The 18,618-nt window shown below is 40.5% G+C and overlaps 1 protein-coding gene across 1 annotated transcript; it reads right to left on the reverse strand.

Moving 5' to 3' along the window:
- Window positions 1-625: 625 nt before the first annotated feature.
- Window positions 626-9,795, reverse strand: CDC6 (cell division cycle 6). The gene is given in 13 exon segments (XM_079133489.1): window positions 626-1,130; window positions 1,434-1,574; window positions 1,931-2,133; window positions 4,139-4,203; window positions 5,362-5,462; window positions 6,164-6,303; window positions 7,329-7,435; window positions 7,759-7,927; window positions 7,930-7,933; window positions 8,176-8,214; window positions 8,216-8,376; window positions 8,502-8,783; window positions 9,605-9,795. Coding segments are annotated over 13 exon segments (1,680 nt in total). The 5' UTR covers window positions 9,783-9,795; the 3' UTR covers window positions 626-1,040.
- Window positions 9,796-18,618: the final 8,823 nt, after the last annotated feature.

The raw sequence follows: 18,618 nt of genomic DNA on the forward strand, positions 1-18,618 counted from the left end.
ACAACAGAAGAGCTCAGGGAGAAGCAGTCTTAGTCGCTGGCTCTTGGATCATTCATGTTACACACAGTTTATATCTCAAGCATTTGCTCAAGTAATACAAGTACAGCAATCTCCCAAACAAATCAGACCTATGTACCTTTCCACCCCTTCCCTCAAAACCACCCCAGCCCCAAGCCTACACTTTAAGTAGCGTTGTAATGGTGCCCTCTGGTGTCCCTGTCACGAATTGCCATTTAATGCCACTAGAAACCAAAACCAGAAAGTCTTACTTAAGTAACCATATGGATTAATTCATCTAATAAGACAAGAAAAACATGCGTTCAGATGAAAATCCAACCCTAAATGGCAGCATCTTGAACCAATGGCTTAGAGGGAAGCAAAAACTGTGGAACAGCTTAGTAAGGAATTTTCACATTGCTTTCTGAAAGCCTGGGCTCTCTTTAAAATATGAATGCTTAAAAAGACAAATACAACTTGAAAATAAATAAATATATTCACAATCTGTAGAGTTACATTCTTCTAACCACCCCCACAAGGTTAGGAGTATCCAAAAAATCCAAGTCTTTAAAATGTCACAATGTGGTAATTCAGCACCATGAACATAGTATATTCTCCAAAAAGAAAAAAATGTTCTTCAAATCTCCATGTGGGCTTTTTTTTTTTTTCATTCTTCTTATCCTAACCTCTGAGTTCTTAAGAAAATATACTAACATTTGAGGAAACTTAGAGGTAAATAGTTACACATTCCACAACACAATTCTGTACACTTGCAAGCATACTGGTTAGAGACACCCGTGTGGGAGAGGCAGTGAGTATAATTTAAAAATGTCTACTCATTCATTTAATTTATGTGTAAAAATAAGGCCCACAGATATTATTCTGTGCTAATATTCATGAATCTATAGGTTAAAATTCATTGCTTTCAAGTAAAAAAAGGTCATATTTGTTTTCAGACCTGAGTGTATAAAGTACTAAAATGAAGACTCCATATCTCTCTAAATGCCAGCTGAATACTTTCAGGTGGGGTGTAAGAGAAGAACTTAAGGTAATCCAGTAGCTAAGATATTTCCAATTAAAGCTCTGTCTTTCAGAGCATGCTCTATTTCCTTTTCATCAATCTTCAAAGACACCTGAAAAGAGAAAAGGATTTTTCATGGTGAAGAACTCATAAAAGCAAAGTTGCTACCACACTAATTTCTACCATATTAAACTTTTCTCCCTAGAGGCAAGCAAGTTAAACACTGCTTTTTACAATGGCCTGGAAAAAAATAATCTCATTCACATCACACTTCTATTCTCAAACGCCTTAAACCCTAACATAAAAAAAAATTGCTTATCTAATTGTGGTTATTTTGAATCTTTACGTGGCAAAGGACAAACTCTCCAAAACAGGACAATTAAAAGCACTGTCACAAAGAAGCAGTTGGTCCTACCTTTGTAAAGCGGGTTTCCTTGTTTTTCTTTAATCCTAAAATGCCCCTGGATTCTAAGAGCCCTGAGAGGGACAAACACTCTGACTGGTCCACAGCTGCCACCTGCTGTTTACGACAGACGTTACTGTAGGCTTCATATAACTGGGAGGAAAAGAGGAAGAACTGTTGCTTAAAAGTTACCATCCTTGAACAAGCATGCAGAAGATTAATTCCCAAAAACCTATACTGTAATGTAGGAAAGGGACTTTAAATAACTTCACAGAAAGATGCAGAAATGTCAGGGAGGATAGGGTGGTGATTAATGGTTAATGCTTAAGCACATCCCCAGGGAAATTGAGTCAGCTGCCTTTTATACAGTACTAATATTAATTCTTACTGTTAAAATACATTTCAAATTCATATCAGTTGGAGCATGATAGGCCTTTTGGAAAATACCTGTGCTGCAAAGCAGATTCTCATCTCTACCTCAGCTTCATCTGCTGAGATTTCCAACTTACCTTTCCCAGAGTGACCTCTTTGATTTTCAACCGCTTGGTCAAAAGCAGCAAAGAGCAGACCAAGATCTTCTGCTGGAGAGGGAAGGAATCTTTGGTTCCTTCTTGGCCCAAAGTCATCCTGTTACCATCAACTTCTGAAATGACTTGGGATATGTGAGTAAGACCAACACGCTTGGGAACCAGAGACTGAGAGGATGATTTACCTATAAAGTAAATAAGTTGAGCTTCATTACATTTTTCAAATATTATGTGTATGTATGTTGTGACAGATAATACTGAGCTTTAGCTAAACAAAATCCAAGTCAGTCACAAGATGGCAAAGCAGAGGTTCCAATTCTAACTAGGAGCCAAAGGATAAAAGTCAATGCTATCTTCAGAAAGATGCCAAAGAAATGTGGGAAGACTTGGGAAGTAGGGTTATTTGAGTGAGATATTTGGTCTTGTAGAGTGTAATTCAAGTTGGAGAGACAAAATCTATCTCATTGAAAGAGTAAGGACTGGACAGAGAGCTATGGTTTTCTGCCTTGAAAGTTCTTAATGCCTCAGAGGTAAAGAAGAATAGAACCTCAAAGCAAAAATGATGACTATGCCCAGTAATTAAGAACATAAAAAAAAAAAGAAAATAGTGGCAAAAAGTACCTAATATTTTGAACCAAATGAGTAGATAAAGTGTGGACAATAAAGTCATCCCATATCAGTCCTTCAGATGGCCTCCTCAAATGACCTTTGAGGTTTGGTTCACTTGCCCAAGTTGATCTGCAGGAGAGTAACACTTGAGAAAATGTCATTGGATATCCTAGCAGATAGCAGCACCCTCTCAAAAGTCAGAGGTTGGGAAACTGCCAACAAGCTGCATAGGACTATGGGCTCATTGTTTGTAGATGCATGACTTGTAAGAGAGAGGAGGGATTTGCTCTGTAACAATCTTTGCCGGAAGTTACTTCCTGAGACCATTTGCAGTTGCCCCACACAATTTGCTTCTATTTCATTACTACAACGGGATGCTGCAGAGGACTAATGGAGAAACCAGAGCTCACAGATCAAGTAACAGAATCTTAAAATTGGAAGAAATTCAGATGTCTATTCTTACCCTTTACCCAATGACTGAGTCTGCTCTAAAACAATCCCAACATGTGGTCACTTATCCAGCTTTTGTTTGAATATCTTCATTGCTGCAGAACTCACTATATTTCAAAGAAGTTAATGTATTTGAAAGTTCCCTCTTATATTTAGTTGAAGTCAATGTTCACATAGCTTTTGAGAACCATTAAGTCAATCCCACACACATCAAAAGACAAAAGATAGGAAAAGATAGGAATTAGGTTAGTCTAATCATTTATGCCAGGAATTTACAGGTTCTTTTAACAATGTGTGTGCCAGTGGTACCCACTGACAAGCCTAAATGTTACTGGTAGGGGAAAAGGGTGGTGGAGGGAGGAGGTTAAGAAAATCAGGAAACCAGTATTTAAGTTTATATACACTTTGGCATATATTGCCTACCCTCAGTCTAAACACAAATTTGTCTACTTCTAAAATATTTTAAGTTATTTTCTTTTCGAAGTTAGTGATAGCAACAACTTTAATAGTAACTTTAAGCAGAAACGTAGGAAGAAACAACCAAGTCAAACTGTCCTGTTTCTAAAAATTAACATTGAATATTAAACACCGACAAAATATGTAGTTCATGGTCATTTACATCTGCCACAGCTAAAACAAGGCTGAGAGAAATGAAAGTTAATTTTGCCATTTGTGATAGCCTTCTGTTTACTGTAGCAATATGATCTTTGTATCTCCACCCTCCTAGACTTGTTTAAAGGCTTAAGATATCCCAAAATGAACTCATAATTTTTTTACCCGACTCTACCTTATTTACCAGACTTTGTTTTCACCTCCTTGCACTCAACATAAGCACCCAGAAAGAAGCTGATCCAACCTTACTGTTGACAGTTTTCATTCCTAGATCTTGGAAAAAAACCTGACTCTATCCTAGCCATTTATGTAACACCCTGGGGAGCTCATTTCCAGTAATTCATGGACTATGGTATTGGCAGGCAAGATTAAAATAAAATAAATGAAACTGACTAAACATGCACACACACAAATGGGTGAGTGTGGATTTAACTACATTCATTTCATCTTTCTACCTCTTTCCTCAGAAAAGTTAAGCTTCCAATTATAAAGGAAGACAAAAGGAGATAAACTACTTACATTCAGACAGTGGTTTGAGAATAGTCTGGCTTTTGACATCCGATTCTACAATTTCAATAGCTCTCCTACAAAAAAAAATTTCTAAAATTAATTTAATCAGAGCCAAAGCAAATACCACACCAAACCACCAAGCTCAAAAGCAGGCACATTAACTAAAAACATGTTTTAAAAATTTAAAGCCCCCAAACAAAACTGGGTTATGTCTCAGCTAAAGGGGATTTAATTGTCTTGAAATAATTCATGGACCAGGGATTTGAGAAACTTTAACACTACATGGTTCTTCTTTTAGATGCCAAGTAGGTCATCATACATTGAGCCAATAACATTTTGGAGGAGGAAAAATGTCATGGGTAGGAGAGAGGATATTAGTGTGGGTGACTGACTAAAGAAAACTAGCACCATCCATACACAGCAGACCTAAGAGGGGAGTCATGAGTTATATATACATAAGATATGTGAAGGCTAAACCATGCCGGCCTACAGGAATGTTGCTTGTAGCTACAGTCTTTACTCAAGTAGTTTGCTGACTAGGGGAAACTTTTAAATTTAGGATCAGGCAATCTAGCAACAGGAAGAGCTTACTCCCCCACTGCTCTCTCCAAAGTGCTTTGCCCACAGGAAGCCATAAGCTAGACCTGGATCTTCTGCAAGGCAGTAGGGGGAGGTTGGACCAGAGGGCCAGCACAGCAAGTATCATTTTAATGGACCCAGTGTCCCTACTGGGAGGGAAAAAATTTCATCAGTCAGCACAGAGGCTTTCCCCAGCAGGAGGGGCAGGGGGATGGGAAAGGAAAAAGGTCTGGAATATTGTGGGGGGACTACCAACTGGAGGGAAGAAGGGGTGCCTACAAAAGGAAAGAAGGGGAAGAAAGTCTAAAGGCAAAGATGGTTCAGGTCCATAAATAAACCTGCTTGAGACCAGCTAATGGAAAAGTAAACTGGAGTCTTTTTTAATACAAATGTAATTAACCAATCTATAATCACCACAGGGAGTGCCAGCAACATCTCATTTGTTTCTCCCTCTGTAGGTAATGGACTGATAATGTTTCAGACATTAACACGGTGGAAATCCAGAGCTCCCCACTGAGAAACAAGTCCTCTTTTCTGAGCGTAAAAGTAGCAGAATTGAGCCTCTTAAGTCACATTCACTTGAGTTACATGAGACAATTAACAGCCATTTCTAGGTTTTTTAAATAAAAGTAGCCTACAGTGCCATAACTCACCTGCAAACATCTAGCGCTTTGCGAACATCTCCTGAAACAGCAGAGACTTTGCGGGCACAGAACTGAATTGCAGCATTGTCCAGAACCTGATCTCCAGACACCTTCAGACAAGACACAGACAATTTAAATCTTCTCTGCAATTTGGGTTCTAGATGTAAATATTTTCACAATTAAGTCTAAACCTGGCTGGTCACTCATTAGGAGATAGATACCTTTTCTGTTTGTAAATAAATGAAGATATTTCAGTTTTCACACATTCAAGAATTTTTATAGGAATATGGATTAAAAAAAAAAAAAAAAAAAAAAAACCCACAAAACTATTTAGTCACTTTCAAAAGAAAGTTTGTTCATAGGTCCTATTTTATAAAGACCATTAAAGCATTTGAGAAGCTGGTCATGGTGATGCACACCTGTAATCCCAGTGGCTAGGGAGGCTGAGGCAGGAAGATCTCAAGTTCAAAGCCAGCCTCAGCAACTTAGCGAGACCCTGTCTCTAAATAAAAAATGAAAAGGGCTGGGGATATGGCTCAGTGGTTAAATACCCCAGGGTTCAATCCCCAGTTCCAAAAAAGAAAAAGAAGCATTTGAGTGATTCATTCAACTTTTCTAATTTCAACACTGAGGAGTCCAATAAATAGAGCCATGTGTGAAAATTCACATAAAAATGTTCCCACTATGGGTCCACAGGAATGCCCCATACCATTAGTAAAGCAATCAAAGCAAAATATTTTAGAACGATAGTTAGGTTTCCTTAACTAAGTTCATCCAAGGAACAAAATTTGGCATAACAGTTGGCACTCACTTGATTAAGTCGATCTTGCAAGATAGCAGCTATCTGATTTCTGGTATAAGGTGAGAAGTGCAATAGCTGTGGCTTACATTTTTCTTTAGCTTCCAGCCTTGGCAGGATTCTGTCTGTGAGATCCAGGGTATTAGCAATACCTGAGGAGGAAGCAAAAATCATCACAAGTCAAATCATCCTAAAAGGAAAACTAAACCCTCTGAAAGATAAACACTTCCAGTTATAAACCAGCATCCAATTGTTGCTTTCGACCTGCCGTCCTCCCCACTCCAATATGTAAAATGTACCTATTAGATAAGATGTATATAGTCATTACAGAATGGCATTTTCAAAGTAGGTTTAGATTATTCGTTGATAAGCAGTACCAAATATTTTAAAAAATCTATTGTTTCATGTCTTATTTAGCGGGGGAGGTGGTACTGGGGATTGAACCCAGGGTCTTGTGCATGCTAAGCACACACTCTACCTTTGAGCTACACCCCCATCCCCTAGGTCATTTTGACAGAAGGGTATAACATAATAAGGCCCATTAATAACATAAAGAAGCCTGAAATGCTTCTTCAATGATCTTTATAAAATAGGGCTATAATAATAATATAATATGTTATTATATAACATAGGAATGGAAAGGGTATTGCTGTTACCCAAGCTGTCTCTGAACTTTTGATCCTCCTGCCTCACCCTCCTGAGTACCTAAGACAACAGAGGCCACCATAGCACCAGCTCCTAAGTCACTTAAAATTAATTTTCCTTAGATTAAAATTACTAGCATCTTATAGTAATTTGCTTATTTTGGCATGAAGGCAGGAAGCTGGGTTAAGATAAAATAACAGATAATAAATAAACTGAACAGATTTATTTATTTTGCAATACTAGGGATTGAACCCACGGCCTCGCACCTGCTAGGCAAGTACTCTACCACTACGCTACATGCCTATCCAAACTGATTGAAGCTAAGATAGGAGGATCACAAGTTTGAGGCCAGTCTCAGCAATTTAGCAGGTCCTAAGAAACTTAGTGAGAACTGCCTCAAAATGAAAAAATTATAAGGGTTAGGGATGTAGTTTATTAGTAAAGCACCCCTGGGTTCAATTCCAATTATTGGAAACAAACAAAAGCCAAAACCTTCAGAACTACCAAGTAACATTAAAAACTAAGCACTAACCAATCAGCACCAATCGAGAATTGCTCAGCCATGGCCATTCAAATAGTGTGTATAATACGTCCTGCCCTTTGCTGTCCAGTTGATCCATCTCATCCAACACCAACACACTATATACAAAGAGAAACAATTAGCATCCATAGTCACCTTCTTAAGCCTTCAATCTGGACTAATTTTATGTCATATTTCTAAAGCAGAGACCAGTTTGAAGACTGTAATTTATTCAAATCTCTAGTCACTTTTATAATGATACCCCCAACATTTCACAGCAATTAGTTTAAAAACATTTTTTCCAATTTAAAATTAGAAAGTATACTTTTCTTCAAGTTTATGTAACTACCTCTTCTTATAGAGCAAAAATTGTGAACGTTCTTTCTGTAGGCAATAGACCTTATAGATTTTCACTGAGCAATATGCAGCAGAGAATACTTACATCATGGGGCCCTTCTCTGCAGTCATATGTTTTTCCAATTTCTTCATCATGTCCTTCCCAGCTGGCCGGGATACTTCTTCCTGACAAATCTCCTGAGCAATAGCTGGGAATACAGCCTGGGCATTCCTCAAGGACATGCAATTCAGCACGATAGTTTTAAAGTTTTTACTTCCTTCTAGAAAAAAACAAACAAAAAACCATGGGAGTTATTTTGGCTTCAGGTAAACTTTGATGTAACTTGAGAGATAATAGTATATGAGAGGAAGTTCTACTTTCATTTGGAAAAATTTAGACAATGAAACAAAAGAAGTCTTATTTTGAGGAAACCTTCAATCTCTTAAATGTTTAGTCTTCCTCAACCCTTAATAACCAAGTATTGTTTTAGCAAAAACATCACAATTCAGATTCTCAATATACCTTGAGGTCTTGCAGAATTCGGCTTAAGCAGGCAGTTTTTTCCAGTTCCAGGAGCACCAGAAAGGTAAAGACTTCCAGCTTTTTCCCCACAGATGTGTTCCCTTAGGAAATTCTTGATGACATCTATCTCCTTTTCTCTGGCAGGCAGTCGATCTGGGACAGCTGTATTCAGGACAAGCTTTGCTTGCTGGTAGCAAGTACCTGCACCAGACATAAAAGGACAACTAGACACAACAGAAGGTGACTGAAAAACACACTGGATTTCATTTGGAGTCATCAGCTTTGTTTACAACAGCTGGACTAACAGCTGGCATGTAAGAACGCACCTTCTTGCTTGAATAGTTTCAAATGTGCAGAATCTTTCTCCAATGGACATTTCTGTTCAGAATTTGTTATGATCTCCTGCTCTTTTTGAACTGAGGGAAGTATTTTGTTTTGACGAATTTTGGCTTGTTCTCTTTTGCTAGGAGACTTAACTGTCAGCTGATTGTCAAATACCAGTCTCCTTCCCTTAGGTGTATGTGAACGAGGGGGGCCATTCTCTTTCTTGCCTTGCTTTGGTGGAGAACAGGGAGATAAATGGGGAGTATTGCATAGGTTGTCATCACCTGAAACATTAAAATCAAAACATGGTCATTCATAGCAGTAGACAGTGAAAAGAGGAGAAATGTCTACTTGAGCACCACAAAATAAACATCCTTCTCACCTAGAAGCAAATACTGGCCACTAGATGGAGTCACTGAATTGTACTATTTCATAGAAATCAGGTTCTAATGAGGTAAAATTCTAAGATTGTTCTGAAAAAACAGGATTTCTCAACCTTGGCATCACTGACATCTTGGACCAAATAATTCTATGTTGTAAGGGGAACAATAGGTGCATTGTAGAATGTTTTGCAGCATCCCTGGTTTTTACTTATTACGCCAATAGCAGCACAGCTGTGATAACCAGAAATATCTCCAGATACAGCCAAATCACACCCCATTAAAAAGAAATGCTCTGGGGCTGAAGGTGCACTTGACTAGTATTTGAGAGGTTCTGGGTTCCAATCAATGTTCTAAAATAAGAAAAGGTTTGAAAATATTAAGAATGTCATCCATTTGTTTCTCTTGATTTCACAAACATGAAGGCAAATTTCATAACACCATATAATTGCAACATAATTGAAAACAATGACAGAAATAATGGATCTGGTCTTCAAGTATTAAGGACTTGAAGACCAGATCTATTAACTAGTTCAGCAAGTGATCTCAATAAGTGGCTTAACTCTGAAGTTTAGTAAGCACTTAGCAACCATTCTGAAAATAAATAAAATGAATAGAGTAGTCTCAACCGAATTTAGAGAAGTCTTTCAAAGGACAGGCATCACTGAGAAAGAAAGGTTGAGAGCTACTAGTCAAAGAGCTGTACTCATACAAGGAAAGCTTACCCAGACGTTTTCTAGGGCTGAGAGGCAGAATTTTTACACCAGGAGAAGAGGGTATAGCCTGGACATTTGCTGGTTCTAGTTTAGTGACACTAGAATTTTTAGTTTTGTTCAAAGTCCGAGATAGCTTCTTTTTGGGAAAACTGATTGTAGTCTGTGTCTGGGATCGGGTTTGAGGCATGATGGCAACACAGCAGGATACAAAGAACAGGGCAGCCTGTTAATAGGTAAAAGTGAAGGGGAAATAACTAACATGGAACTTATTTATACCTATGATCAACATTCACTTCAAAAGTAAATTGTTATTTTAGTATTTTAGCATTCAGTTCTGCTTCTCACCCAAATCTATGCAATAACAGCTAACAGTGTTGTCTACCTAGTATGCCTAAAAGGCTGTTATAAGCATTTTCTCATATTAACTCATTGAAGTTTTACAACTACCTTAGAGGTAGGTTCTATTATTATCCCTATATTACAAATGAGACAACTGAGAAGCACAGAGGCCCCAAATCACAGAAAAGGGATATAACTAACCCCAGGCATTCTGGCACCAGAGTCCACTTTCTTATTAACCTGAGCGAACCCAGTAAGAATATTTTAATTGATTTCTACAGTACTTCTAATTTCCTCACTCCCCATCATCCCCACTTAGCTCATAACCGCCATATTGACAGTTTTGAAGCTCGGTCTTCCCTCTGCTCCTGCACTTTTTAGTCCCAACGCCACACAGCTCTCAACTCTGGAACATTTCCTTCGTACAGTTTTCAGTTCCTTACAGTATTTCGAGGGCTCACATCCCTCTTCCCAGAGACCCCGACCTGCTGCGATCTCAGCTCTCTTCCCGTCACTTTACCTGGGGCCTGACGGGAACCTGCAGCCCTCGCCCAACCCGCCGGCTCCCAGACCCCAGGCCTCACCGGGCAATCCTCTCCTTTCCAACCCTCAGGGCTGCGTCACCTCCGTGCAGGTTCCTTCTCGCGTCTCACACGGCCTCAGGGACTCTACACCACAAGCTCCACAAAAACAACACACCAGCAGTAGAAAAGTCAGCTCGCGCCAAATCTGCACAGCAGCAGCATTCCCAGCTCGCGCCAAAGTCCAGTCACGCTTCCGATTGGCTGACAGCGCCGCGCCAAGCGCCTTGGCCACCTCCCCTTCCTTCGTATCCAATCCTGCTGGAAAGCCTACAGCCAATAAGACAGCCCCAGGTCTCAGAGCCAACGCGAAGCCTCGCCCACAGCCCGGGCGGATGTACCTCCGGGGCCCAGCGGAAAGGCGCGCGGTGGTGGCGGACGCGATTCTAGTTAGGCGAGCCCTCCAAGCCGCAAGGCCGGGCGGGAAGTGTAGTTTTTGCCCCACACGACTCTATTTCCGCGTTCTTCTTTTCGACTGGAGGGGTCAATATGTCGTCGTTCTTCTTACTGCCAGATTATCCATTTTCATTATCCCAGTGGGTTCGATTTTCAGACCACTACTACGTAATACCTATCATTTTGGGGGCGGTTTTGTGTGCCAAGAATGATGCTAGCATTTTATTCATCTCTAACTCAGCCCTGCAACGCATGAAGGAGTGCGCGGGATTTACGGTCACACCATCTTGTTGGCAATAAAGGGCCTTGAATCCTGATGTCCTGGCATCTGAACCTGTGTTTCTTGGTAAAGTTCTATTATCTACGCTTCAACACAGTATTTTTTTTGTGTTTCAAAAGTGAGAAACGAGGTTATCCCAACCCTTTATTTCTGTTTGGGATAAGAATGTTATATCTTGTGCACCTTCTTACCATCAATCCACATATTGTGGGGAATGGAATTATGACCCCTTAATATTAAAATCTGTTATGGCCAAAAACTGGGGCTTCAGGGCGAGGGAAGAAAGTTGTAGATGAGGCAAGCTGAGCATTTAATGAAAAACACAAATTAGAGCAGTAATTTGCAGGTCAGCTTTCAAAACTAATAACCCATTTAAGTCTCAGATTCCTTTAAAGGCCAGAACCCAATTCTAGATGATGGTTAATATTTATCTTTTATCCTTCAATATAAAATAGAGCCTTTTTATAACGTTGAGAAATAGGCACATAACAACATTATGATTGTCAGTTAATTGTACTAAGTTCATATAGGAGATAAGAGCCAATACAGAAAGTTTAAGTATATACTAGAAGCTAAGCTTGGTAGTTTAACAATTATCAGCTTATTAATCTTCACAAGCACCCACAAAGTTGGTATTTCCATTCTACAAATGGGGAAAACAAGGTGTAGAGAGGGTTGTGTAAGCTTGTCCAAAGTCACACAATTATGAGTGGAAGAATTTGACAGGAAATCACATTTTTTACCACTTACTCATAGGGGGAGGGTTAAACAGATGCAGGTTCTAAATAGGAAGAGATGATGAAGGACTTATATTTGAGGAAGCTTTCTAGCAGCTAAAAACTACAAAACACAGGCTGCCATAAATGAACAAAGAATAACTAGAATGCTTTATTAGATGGTATTTCTGACCTAATAGAATAACAGAATCCAGGATGCACCTTCACTATTTACAAACTGGGCATCTAAAAATTTCCCTTAATAATATTCAGCTTTGAATAAACAACCTACCTCATTTACAATGGGAGAGAGCAGAAGAATCTAAGTACTTAAAAGTGCATATTGGAGTTGATGAAACCACCAGAAAATATAGCACTGGCTAAAGAAAAGTGAATGACCACTGTGGAAGCAGGCAGTGTGTCACAGAAGGTCAGAATTGAAAAGTTTCTGAAAGGTTATCTACTTGAAGTTCTCCCTTTTCACTACTCATGAACCTCCCGTATTGTTATGCACACAACCATCAGTGTTAATTGCTTCTGTGCCTCTGTTCTTGCTGTTCCCACTGGAATGCAGCTCACCATCCATCTGGTCTAACTCCCATGAAGCCTTTTAATACACTTCAGAAATTCCTCAGCTGCCCTGAAGTCTATTTACTAGACTGTGGGCTCCTTGGAGGCAAAGACCATGCCTATTCGTCTTCATCATAGCTGTCCAACACAGAGTAAAGTACACGTTTGCCAAAAGAAGGAATGAAAAGGACATTCTTGCCAAGTAGACATCCACTCTTTGCATGAACATCGTGTGTGTGTTGCTGGATGGCATATATGCAGTCCTTTAAATATCATACCCCAGCTAGGTACAGTGGCACACATCTGTAAAATCCCAGTAACTAGGGAGGTTGAGATAGGAGGATCACACGTTGAAGGTCAATCTCAGCAACTTTGTGAGGCCCTAAGCAACTTGGCAAGACCCTGTCTCAAAAACATTAAAAATTAAAAAGCACTGCGATGTAGCTCAGTAGTAAAATGCCCCTGGGCTCATTCCTCAGTACCATTCAGTCAATCTCACATCCCTTAATCTAGGAGTGGAGAACGATTCAATTATGAGTAAAACAATCCAGACTAGGCTCCAGTGGTGTCAAAGGTGATGCCCTTCTCCAAAGTTATCTTCTAGGACTGTCAGTTCCTGAGGTTAATATTTTAGTTCTCTTACCTCTGTCTGCAGAGTACTAGGAAGTCATATAGGCAACTTCCTTCCAGTTAGCTAGTTCATGGCTAAACTGGGTCAGGAAATACTTAAGAGGTACATTCAAAGTAAGGAGCTGTGCCTCCATAGTAATTAGAGTGAACAAACTGGTGTCCTTATCACTTAACTCAGTGATACACAGTATCATGGAAAGGAAACCAAGCACACTGGAAGGACCTGTCTGGCATCCCCACACACCAGCAATACCATCCCAGTGAGCAAAGAAACCTTATAGGGTTAGGAAGTTGAGGGTCACTTAGGCAAGCTCCATTTGTGAGCTATTTAAAGTCAGGAAGAACAATTAAATCAATAAATAGGTAGTTTATTAATCATATTAATAACAATGATGGGTCAAATAATCAGGAATTCAGCCAATCTGGTAGGTATGGATGAAAATGAAATGAGATTTTTCCCCCACCCTCCCCTCACCCTCTTTATAAAGTTTTTATATCTAAATTATGTGAGAGTGATTCATACACACACCCATTATGATTCAGTATAGGAAATGATTTCAAGACCTTTGCTGGTAATGAAAGTTCAAGTTAAGCTCATTAAACCTTAGTGGTTATTGTATCAGCTGACCACGGTAAGCAAAAATCTCTGGTTGAATTTTTTACACCTAAAATCAAAGTTCAAAAAAAACAGCTAAGATTTCAGCTTAAAAAGCAGTGAAGAAAAACAGCCAACACCCATATAAGAATGTACCCATGAGCCCAAGGGCCCTATCTTTTCCTCCACCGTCAATTTGAGATCAGCCATACAACACAGGTAGAAACAAAAGGGATACAAGGAATGGACACAAGGTCAGGGAGCCTCCTGGGTTCCCTCAAATCATGGGCAAAAGCAGTTCAGTAGCAAATTGTGTGTGTGTGTATGTGTATATATATGTGTGTGTGTGTATATATATATGTATGTGTGTGTATATATATATATATATTTGTAAACATTTAAAATAATGACTTTCAGGATCTCCTAGTCAGCATGACTAACCAGAACTGCAATTTTCAAAACATAGTGGAAGAGGAGAGAAAACTCTCAGGAAACTGCGATACTGCTTCTGTGTAAGTCAGTACATCTGCCTTCTCAAGTGACCTGGAATCGAAGCATCACACTTACCCAGAATATGAGACAATAGGTTTTCTTCCCTCTCTATGCCACCACTTGTGGTAGTATTCCAGACAAGAGTACACAATTTTCAGTTTTTTGTCTTTGTTTTTAAGCAAGGTTTAATTAAACTGCACAGCATTTAGAAGAAAGAAATGTACCAAAGAATTGAACCTGAGACCAGATTACACATTTTAGAGGGGAAGGGGGAAAAAAAATCAGTGCTATTTGGGAAAGGGAGCACTGAAATCAGAATATATCTCCAAAATAAATCATACAATAAATTATGTTTTAAAATAGTGAATCCACATGTAGATGGATGGACACATACACACACACATGCACACACACCATTCTAGTCTTTTATTCAGTGTTAACTGCGACTTCCATGTTGGTCACTGTGGAAAAGGACAAAGGTTAGACAAGAGAAAAGAAGGTTAAGCACCCTCAGCCACCAGTGGAATGAGATTTAAGACAATTAGAGAAGGAACCCACCAAGTAGTCACAAACTAGAGTAGAAAGTAGGAAACAGCAATTATCAAGGAAGATTTTAATTACTTCAGAGGGAAAGGAAGAAAGCACAGAAATCTAACACGAGTAAAGGCACAATGAACGTGGAGTTGAATGGAACCAAACCCTTCCTTCAGTCAGTTATCCTTTTTTTCTTCTTTTGCATGTGATTTTGAAGGTGGTTATATAGTTTTGTTTCATGTTGTTTTTAAGAGCTGAGTCTTGAAGGCAGAGCTATAATGCTCACCCCTCTTCCCTCCCATTCCCTAAATTAGGGTGGCTTAACAGAAAGCCACCTTGACTACATAGCTAGGGACTAATATTCAACAGGGAAAGAAAGACTACAACTGGAATGTGAAGAATCTGACTCGCAGTAGATTGTAGGTTGGGTTTCCAGGACAGCTCAGTGTAATGCCATCAAAGGGCCTCTGATGCCCACACTCCACCCCCCCAGAGCTTCACAGAAGGGAAGAACCCTGGAGTCACACTTCTCCCCCACTCCTATAAGCACTCAGCCTACAGATTATTTCAAGTGATCAGGAGAATTAAAACACACCCCAACCCTGAGTTGCTCTGTAGCAAGTCTATTTACAATTTTTTTCTTCTCACCTCTACCTGGAGGTAAATCTGGGTTTCAAGCTGAGAAGCCAAAGGGTGAGGGGAGTCCCTCAGTGCAATTGCCAGTTTCCTTGCCTTTGTCAATTAAGAGGGCTGGGACAAATCCCTGGAGACAGCAGCCTCGTGTCCATCAGCTGATATAGTCCTAGGCTCTTACTCTGCTGGTGTAGGCTGTGAAAATGGTGGGGCTATGCAGCTGGATCAAATCCCCATGACAAAGAAAACCATACCTGGAATATCAATATGCCTTGGTCCAGGTTTGGTGACCAGAGAAGGGGAAGATGGGCATCTAGCTCATTTAAAAACCTGGAGGTCACTGCCCTGCTTCCTAGAAAGGGCAGTTAAGAAACAACTATTACGTTTTTCCCACTAAGGAAAAACATTACAAAACCAAGCCCACACAATGGCTGTTAACACAGCTTCTCAGATACTTAGCGGGGCAATGTCTCTTCCCTCCAGGAGTAGACAAGGGAGTTAATGGGACTGGGCTATAGCCTCAACATGAGACCACCCGATCTTTCACTGAAGAGATGACATCCCCACGAGCAGATAAAAAGAACAGTTTTAAAGGTGAGACGTTTTAGTGCTCTTACAGCTGGCCCACCTTAAACCTATATTACAAGCTCTGTACAACATACAAAATAGACCAATAATTATGAGGATCACATTCCCATCTTCAATAGCAAATATACATGATAATAAATCTGTTATTAACAGTGGGACGAAATAATGTATAAGGCAAACACATTTAAATAGGTGCTGTCATTAATGTGTTCTGAAGGAGAAAAGCCATTTGATTAGATCTATATCCAGGCCTTTCTGTTTTTCATGAGGCCAAGACAATTAAAGTACAATCAATACCCATGTGACACAGTCCAAATGCTGGGGAAAATGAGTGGTAGCACGGCATGGGGAGGAAGCTATCAGCCCCAATGAAAAGTGGGGGTTTGGTTTTATTTATGATACTTATTTTGATGCTCTATGTTTGAATAAAAGAAAAAGAAAGACACACTTTGATCAACATTGTACAAAAGGCATCAACTCCCATTTCAAAAATAAATGGGAAGACTTCACAGTCAAAGTTCAGTAACCTGTCAGCATCTACGCTGGAACTGTGCTGCAGTAACAATTCTCGTATTCTCCTCTCTCTCAGTTCTAGTCATTTCAGGATGCTGGGGAAATGTCTGGAAGGTAACTGCTAACAGATTTGAAAACAAGCATGATAAATAATGATTTAAAAAGTCTGGTGACAAGCCAAGTGTGGTGATGCATGCCTGTAATTCCAGTGGCTCGGGAGGCTGAGGCAGGAGGATCATGAGTTCAAAGCCAGCCTTATCAATGTCAAGGTGCTAAGCAACTCAGTGAGACCCTGTCTCTAAGTAAAATACAAAATAGGGCTGGGGATGTGGCTCAGTGGTTGAGTGTCTCTGAGTTCAATCCCCAGTAACCCCCCTCCCCGCAAAAAAAAAGTCTGATGACAGACCTAATCATGAAAGTCTGTACTCAGAGTCAGTGTGGTTCAAGGGATGGCAAGGACAACAGACTCCAAAGAGAACCCAAGTTGAGCCTTCCTTCACCCACCACTGGGAAGATTTGGGTTTCACCTGGCATACACCTGTGATCCAATGGATTAAAAAGGTCCCTGCGGAAGTTCAAGCCTGTGATGTGTCAGAAGAGGTTTTTAACTAGTTTTCCCCCCTTCATTTCAAAGAACAGCCTGGTCTCCCTGCTCTCATGCCAAGTTCTGAGTAGCCTCTTTATATGGCAACAGCTGTAGCAAACCAATCCATCTGGTGTGTGAAGCCCAGGAGCCCCAACCTGTTGTTGGAGAAGGGAAAGTCACTGTCCCATCGTCCAACCTCAGTTGGACCCTCCATGTTCTCTGTGCTCTTTAATTAAGACCTGGAAGACAAAGAAACAACATATTGCTGGCTACCAGGGAAGATCTATCAGACTGAAGCACACTTCACAGCAAAGTCTTTGTGCTTCTTGGCATAAAGGAATTTAGAGCATCCCCACAAACTTCTACTCACTTCCTCACCCCTTAACTCTGCTGTGTTAGCCCCTGCAGTCTTGGGAAGGTGAGGCTGGTGAAGAAAGGAATGGAAAGAGCTTCCTCAGTCAGATGGCTGTGAACTTCAGCACAAACAGGCCATAAAGTCCTTTGCAGTCCTTTGCCCAGCCCCACCCACAGAGTGCTTTGCCCTTCCCTTCTTAAGTCATTCTGGAGCATGAAGGACTCAAAGGGCTTAGGGTCAGTAAGAAAAGACTGAGGCAGACTTGAAGTTGAGGTTAAGGCCCAGACCCTGTCTTCCTATTTCCTACCAGCAGTTTTTGGGGTTTGTGGATCAGGAATGAATGATGCCCCTGACAAAAAGGAACTTCTCTTTTCAGGTGATGGGACAGAACACTCTTCAGCCTAGCACCCTGAGGAAAGGGGGCAGGAAGTCCTAGAGGACTCAAATGGCTCCTGGTCCCTTAGCTACAGAAAAACTGAATAACTCTAAAATGATCCTCGGTTTATCTTGCCCTCTCCTCTGATTAAAGGTTTAGTTCAACTGATTAGTATTTAGTGTTTATATCCAACTTATCCCTGGGATGGGAGGGGGTGAGAACTGAAATACCCCTAAAAATAAAGCAGACCCATTTCCTTGTCCTTTTTCCAAAGCTGACCTTTAAAACAGATCAATTCTCTGCAAACTCCTTTCCTGCTTCACTAAAAATGCCCCCTCCCCTCCCACCAAAGTCCTGGCCATGCCAGCCTCCTAAATGATGGAATACAATCTACCTGCCAAGCTTCCCCCACAGTGGATAAGAGCAGACAAGGGTACCATTTTCCACCCTGCCCCAAAATGAGTTCATTCACCACAACAAGGCACCTTTCCCCAGAGGAAAGCAGGAGACATGGAGGCTTGCTCCTCTTCTGGCTAGTAGGGTTTGTTAGAGGGGGGGATGGATACAGGATTTGAGACCCTACTGCCGATATAAAGAGTCCAATCACCAAGTCCAGAGACGAGATGCATAGATGGAGGTGAGCTGGAAGGATGCTTGGAGTCTAGGGTTGTTTGCACAGGAGAAACATGGTAGGAGCTCTCATGCAGGTTTCAGGGGAGTGGAGAGGACCATCTGAGAAAAAGAGGAGGGTCCATCCTTTTTCCTGAGGAACAGGACCAAGTCGGACTTCACCTGAGAATGGGTGGCAGAGGTGGGGCTCCACGGGCAGCTGAAAAAAA

This window comes from Sciurus vulgaris (assembly GCF_902686455.1).
Source record: "Sciurus vulgaris genome assembly, chromosome: 3".
NCBI classification, from domain to species: Eukaryota; Metazoa; Chordata; class Mammalia; order Rodentia; family Sciuridae; genus Sciurus; species Sciurus vulgaris.